The sequence below is a fragment of the Schistosoma haematobium genome (genome assembly GCF_000699445.3).
Source record: "Schistosoma haematobium chromosome Unknown HiC_scaffold_84, whole genome shotgun sequence".
NCBI classification, from domain to species: domain Eukaryota; kingdom Metazoa; phylum Platyhelminthes; class Trematoda; order Strigeidida; family Schistosomatidae; genus Schistosoma; species Schistosoma haematobium.
Genome location: NW_026137017.1, coordinates 21,894 through 29,306, shown reverse-complemented (window position 1 = coordinate 29,306; position 7,413 = coordinate 21,894). Strand labels below are relative to the sequence as shown.

General features: G+C 29.7%; 1 protein-coding gene across 1 annotated transcript; it reads left to right on the top strand.

Moving 5' to 3' along the window:
- Positions 1-763: 763 nt before the first annotated feature.
- On the top strand, positions 764-4,213 carry WC2_19 (blue light receptor). The gene has a single exon (XM_051218167.1). It carries the CDS (start codon positions 1,168-1,170, stop codon positions 3,424-3,426), a length of 2,259 nt encoding a protein of 752 aa, XP_051064132.1. The 5' UTR covers positions 764-1,167; the 3' UTR covers positions 3,427-4,213.
- Positions 4,214-7,413: the final 3,200 nt, after the last annotated feature.

Below are 7,413 nucleotides of genomic sequence, written 5' to 3'. Positions count from 1 at the left end.
GATGCCGGCTTAGCGGTCTAGTAAGTTGAGCGTTCGAGCGCGAGACTGAAGGCCCTAGGTTTGAATCCCGAGAGCGAGACTGTGGATGCGTGCTGCTGAGGATCCCCACAATCGAACGAAACGGCCGTCCAGTGTTTCAAGGGCTTTGATAGTGTTCTAACATCAATCGGTTCATGATCTCAATCAATAACTTAATAATCTCCATAACCCTATACTAATTATTTGGATATGTTCAAATGTGATTTTATATTTATTCATATGCTATATAAATAATTAGTTTTTTTCGTATTTCAGATTTCATTACATATTGATCAACTCATATAGGAAAATATTTTTCATTCAATCAAATAATTCGAAAATTTGTCAGAACTGAAATTTATTTTACATTTGTTGTTTTTTTAAATTAAAATAATAAATCAATCACTTAGACATATTCAAAGATAATTCTAAAATCATACTTTACTAATATTGACATCGTTTTTGTTTTAATTATTTCATACTTTCTATAACTTTAAATAATTTCTTGGATAATTTAAAGAAAATAAATTTCAAATTTCAAATTCTTAACTTTTTTTTCATTCTTCATTTCAAATCAACCAATGAACGTAAAGTGATTTGATTGACTAATTAGTTCAATGTTAAAGTATTGTTTGACTATACAAAAAAAAATAACACGAAACATTTAGACACAATCATGATGATACATATAGATCATTGATTGGTTAATACTAATAAATTGTAGTATATACGAAATGATCCATGAAAAAATAGATATAAACTTTAAAATTTCAAAGAAAAAAGACAAAAAAAACAAAATCAAAAATGGTTATTTTATGGATTATTCATTATTACTAATATAATCATTTCTTCAAAAAGATAAACAAACTATTTCTTCATTGTTTCTATGCAATATAAACAAATATATAAATGTTTCATTCATTTTTTTCGCTGAAATATGAAACAATATTCGTTTTTCAAAACAATAAAGGAATTATAATAATTAATTTTAAAAATTATTCATATTAATATTTAGTATAAAATAATGTTCAATGTATTCAATCTTATAGAAATTAATTGGCGCTTAAATTTCATTTAATTTGTTTTAATTATATTTGATTACGAATAAAAGAAATAATATTAGTTTGATTTAATCATATAAAATTAACGATGGATAGAGAGTTAATCAAATGTAATTCACAAGTAAACAATAATACAAATAATGAAATGAATAATAATACCATTACTATTACTTCTACAAACAGTGAATTGCCAAAATATTCTGGAAGACATTTAGCTATTGCTGATGAATGGATTCAAGCAACTGAAGCAAGATATGATTCAATGGAAAATTTATTACAATCAGTACGTCATGATATAGATGTATTAACAGAACGTTTAGATCAGACAACACCAACATCACCTGAACTTATAAGACCAACAACAACAACAACGGTAAAGATTGGTAATAAACAAACTAATATTGAAGAGAAAAGCTCACCATCAAAATTGGAACAGTTAAAAGTATCATCATGTCCACTTCAAAAAGAAATAAGTCAATCTTCATTAGTATCTCATCAAAAGGATTTATCAGATAACTTAAAATGTATCCCTGAAAAAGAACTATTAGGTCTAATGGCTGACAAAGATGAGTTTATGGATATACGGATCCGTCCAATAAAAAATCGACTTTCCAACTCCAACGAGGATAAATTATTTGATTCTAATAATATTCGTCAATTTAATGATAATCATGATGATATTAATCACTACAATAATACTACTACTACTGCTAATAATAATGAATGTAGTATTGGGGAAGATAAATATTTAACAAAAACATGGAGATCACCATCTGATTTCAATCTACATGATCCATTCTACGATAATTCATACGGTTTCACCAATGAACCTTATGATAATTGTAATACTAACAACGCTAATCAGCTTAGAACCATGCATTATGTTAAAATTAGACAAATGGAAAGTAGCCATAGAATAAATGATGACATTAATAATGACGATGATGATGATGAAGTTATTGAATATAATTTCCCTTCACATGATCACCATTCCATGATAGAAACTGATTTGGATGATTATCAACCAGATAAGCAAGAGAATAGTACTACAGAATCGGAGGACAGTTTGTCACCTGCTATATCACCAACATTTGGTAATTTAGCCTCAGACGAAATCAAATTACAAAATATGATTATATCAAATAATGATACAATTACGTTATCAATCAGTAATAAATATTTGACTGAAAATAACAATGATGTGAATAATAGAAATTTAAATAGTGAGGATTTTAAAGTCTATGATAATGGGCATTCATTAACTACAATTGATGAGGCTTCGGAAGAGAACGATGATGATGACTGGTCGTCATATGAACATGAAATTTCTATAAATAATGGCAACAGTAATAATACTACTGAAAAACCCATGGAAGATATTAAGATTTCAAAACCTTCGTTTGAATATTACAAAGATGATAAAATACCAATAAATCAATTAACAAATCAGGGATTTAAATCATCCTGTACCGACAGTAATGATAATAATACTGATAGGCAGGAGCATATTATAAGACAAAATGAAAATGTTAATCAAATTGCTTTAGTTAATCGACAGCAACAAATTGAGACGATAAAATATAATATCGATAACAACAATAGCAAAACTAATTCATTCGTATGTAATGAAAAATGTATAAGTACAAGTGAATACAGTCAACAATCACCTAATATTGTTCTATTACGACCTAAAAAAATAGATAATTCATGTATAACTACAAGTAATTTTAAATCACGACCAGTTTCAGCTGAAATTCGTAATATTAATATCACTAATAGCAATAAAAAACTAGAAAAGTCACATTCTGGTTCTTTAACTTCTATGCTATCAACAATAAGTCAAGAAGGTGTTATCAGTGAAGCTGATTCCTATGTAACTGTATGCAGTAATCTAATTGGTACAGGCAGTGAGGAAGCTTATATAACAGCACAGAGTGATTCAGATGCATTCAATGAACAAACATTATATACAAATTCTCACACAGATGAGGAAAATGATTACCAAACATTATCATGTAAAAAAGTTAAAACATTGTCTTGTCGTAGTCAAAAACGTAAATATATTACCGATCCAGGTCTGGATAGTCAGTCAGCATCGGATTTAGAAAATGATAATGAGACTATTTTAGATTCAACGTTAACCACATCGACACCAGTAACAGTTACGCCGAAATTTACTAAATTACCATCCAAATTAATTGCATCCTCTGAAAATGCTGTCGAATTAAAACAAAATGATAATGAAACATTTGATGAAAAAACATATATTATGGATAGTAATAATAATAATGGTAATTTATGCGATATGCATAAATATGAAGCATTATCAATAAATGTTAAAGGTTAGTTTGATCTTAATCAATATGTGTTTGTAGTATTTTAATTATCTAGAATACATATCATTTCGGTTACATTGACTTCGTTTAGAGCATTTCTGAAAGATGGTCTAAGGATTCATAGACATTAAGACTTATCAACATTCGTCTTTAACACTAGTTGGTACGCATTGAACTAACTTGATATTCTGACACAGTTGTACTTCTAATCACGATAAACTAATTTCTTTAACATTTTAGTAAAAAGACACTGTCAACAAGTACTTTATTACTGTTGCTGGTTATGTATTTTACTTAATATTAGCAAAATACAGAAGTCCAATAATGAGTAGGTAGGCGTCTCCCACATCATTAGGCACTTAAAATCAATAAGAAACTTTCTTTAGTCTTTCTAATAATTGTTTGTAGGAACTAACTTAATTCATACAGTTTTGTGTAATCTGACTAGTCTCGTTTGTTAAAGAAACTATGTATAAACTTTGAAAAGCAGTACGTCTTTAAATACTTTCAATTTATTTTTCTACTAAAAAATCAACACTGACATATTTACGAATAGATACTTCTCAAATGTTGTATATGACGTGATTTAAATTGTAAGTTGAAACGTTTTTCCGTCGTTTGAATTGACGACTTTATAATGTTCAAGCAAAATGTATAATAACACAAAGACATTGATAAACTTAGAACTGCATAAAGCATCTCATTCTAGGGGTTTATTTTTTGAAAAGTTTCAAAAATAACACTCATCACTGACAAACTAATAGACGTATTGTTCAATATTGAGACTTCAAAGAAAAGAAAATATTCTCCTTGAACTAATTTTTAGATTTCTAACTTTTTTAAAATCTTTTTATTTTAATGAAATACTAGATGTACTTCAAACCAAACATTAGTTCTATTGATGAATAGGCCATAATTTCTCATAATTTATGATTCAATGAGTCTTCATTTCAACTTTTGTTTATTTGATATCAGTATTAAGAGTTTATATAAATTAACTAATTGTGTGATCGAGGTTAAAAGTCTTAAAAACAATGAATTAAATAGTTAGCGATTTAATTTGTCTTTGAAAATTTTCTGTAAAAAAAGTGTATCAAAAAGTTGATTATGCAACTAACGCACAATATTGACTTTTCTTTATCAGTTGAAAATATCGGTAAATTAGATGCACCATACGACTCACTCACCATTGACTAGATACGGTTCTAAAATTCACTAAGTAGACAAATTGTGGTTGTTTTCTTTTTGAAGTTGAATGACTAAAAACACTTGATACGAAGGTAAAATTACATGATGTACGTGTTGGCATTATTTATGAAACCATATTGCCAAATTCCAAATGGCTTCAAGTCATAAAACTCTATTATTAATCAATGAAGTTGATCGTTGGCGGTGGGAAAGTTTATTTCAGTCTTGTATTCATGTTTATAGATATGAACTCTGTATATCTATTCTTGAAGTAATAATAGATTTTATTAAATTAGTGACAACTGAGAAACTGCTTTCACAGGTTTTAGCAAATGAACATAAAACATTATGCGACAAATAATATCTACCAATAAGTCTAGAAGTGTGGCCTAATGATTACGTTTGCTAACTGGATAGATAGAAATAAACAATATGATATAATAAGTATGAAGATTGAAGAATTTTCATAGTTTTAATCACGAACTGAGTTGAGCTAGACCAGTACTGAAAACCTGGTATGTCGCTCCTCGGCAGTGCAAGCCCACGACTCCGGAGGAGGAAATCGGACCCAGAACCTTCGGTCTTGCGTGCTCAGTGGTCTAAAAGTTCAGCATCCGTGAACAGATTTAATTTCAAGAAAATTGAATGGTGCCATAGTGAAGATTATGTGTGATGTTTCATATACAGCTTTACTCTTATTTTCGTTGTTGTATAAAGACAGGAACATAGATTTAAAGTATGTTTTAAGAAACTATGTGTAACTTATAAATCAATATCGGTTTATTTTCGTGGAATAACCTGTTGTTAGAGACGATAATTCATTAACTTCCGTATAACGGAATTTAAACATAATTTCATAAAGCTCGGATAGCCTTTGCAAACCAACATCACTCATGATGTAAGCAAGATTTTCATCTAGCAGCAACATAACAGTTATACTTAGTAGCAGTTTGACCTGTCCTACTTAATGTTTGTGAAACGAAGCCATTAAGAAAAGAGGATATTAACAATTTACTAGAATTGGATTATAAGTGTCCTGGAAGCATCGCTCGTACATATTAGGACCATCGATAAATCTATGCTGAGGTTAAGCTTGGGTTACTAGGTTGTGATAGAAAATCACTTGATGAGGTGGGGAATGTTCATCTACTGAGATGGTCAAGAAATTCTTTAAATATCCTTTACCACAACCTACCTCGACAAGAATTCATGACCAGTGTAGGAATAAGTTGAAAGAAAGCCATCATCAATCCATAAAGTCATTGACTGTTAAGCTGGGCTGTGTTAGTAATTGTAGACTAATTGGTTAGGGTTCGCACGACTGTTATAGCCAACAGTTAGAGAGTTCGGAAAAGGTAGGTCAGAATTACGTTCTATGACGCAAGTGAATTCACTCTATTTTTCTTTGGATGTTAGGTTTTTAAGTTATCTTATAATTTTTACTATTCCATGAGTATCTACGTTCCTCTTAAAGCACATCTTTAGTAACTGATTTTTTTACCACTTTCAACAATATCACCGCTTCTGACGCTGAGGTATCTCGCCATACTGTGTAACAATTTGAACCTAACCACATATGTGCCAGGTTATCAGATGTGTATGACTGATTGAATGATTCATTTCTTTATCACACACATAATATCATGAGAAGAATATGATTAGAGATAATTAAAATAAACAATATGGATTTTGAAGTTCTTTTATAAACTGAGGGGACGGCAGAAGAGTTCACATACACTAGGTTTTCAGTTGTCAAAAAGTATAAGAAGATTTAAATTAAGGAGGCAAGTACATTCTTATTCATCTTGTGATGGTTCATATTTTTGTACTTCAGTAAATTCCAAATATAGCCTGACCACCATCAGGTAGTATTAGTAAATTATCATCTAAATCAATCATTCCTTATCTCACGCTTTCATCTGTACCTATATTAATTGTTAATCTGGTTTTTAGAAAGGGCATCTGCCTCTTTACTTCCCCTGAATTTCGGCTTTCACCAGGAGGCGTCATAATTTTTCTCAACTCTCGGAACAGAGTTTAAGTGCTTTAAATTATTGATTCTGGTTAGCGTTTTTTCAACAAGATTGTTTTCTTCGGAATCGCTTTAAGCTGAGGCTTCTGGAAATGCTTCTCGAATTTTGACACTAATAGAATTTATGAGAATATTGCAAGGAGGTAGTTTTCATCAAAATTTCTTAAGTCACTATGATATCACTATTTCTTTTAACGTTATGTATTGTAAACTAGTCACCTGAACGCCTTTTAACAGAAGATTGTATAATCTTTATTTAAAAAACATTTAGAACATCATATTTTTCATACGTCTTTCAGGTTCGAATTTTCGATGAGTCATTATTCTTGACAAAAGAACATTCACAAAAGAATACAGGGATAAAACTTGGAAGTATATCGTCAAGACGATAACAACTGTTTGAATTTTATACTTTCAAGCTTTAACCAACATTATGGAATCCTAAAAAAATATTTATATGTATATATAAATTTGACCTGCTGACCATCACTATGTATACTATTTTTTTAAATTTCACTTTTATTAAATTATTCACTATACAACATACACCGGACACGAAAACTAAGTAATTACATACTTGGTTGCCAACAACTTTTAAAGTAAAAAAAATATGGGTCATTTACAAAAAAATCAATTATGGTTAGCTAATATAACATCATTCAATGATTTTGTACTTTGTATTATCATTAACTGACTTACATGAAATTGATTAGATGAATTTAATTATTACCTGCTTCGGTCTGGGCACCCGGACAGTATCACAGCCCACTCACAAATC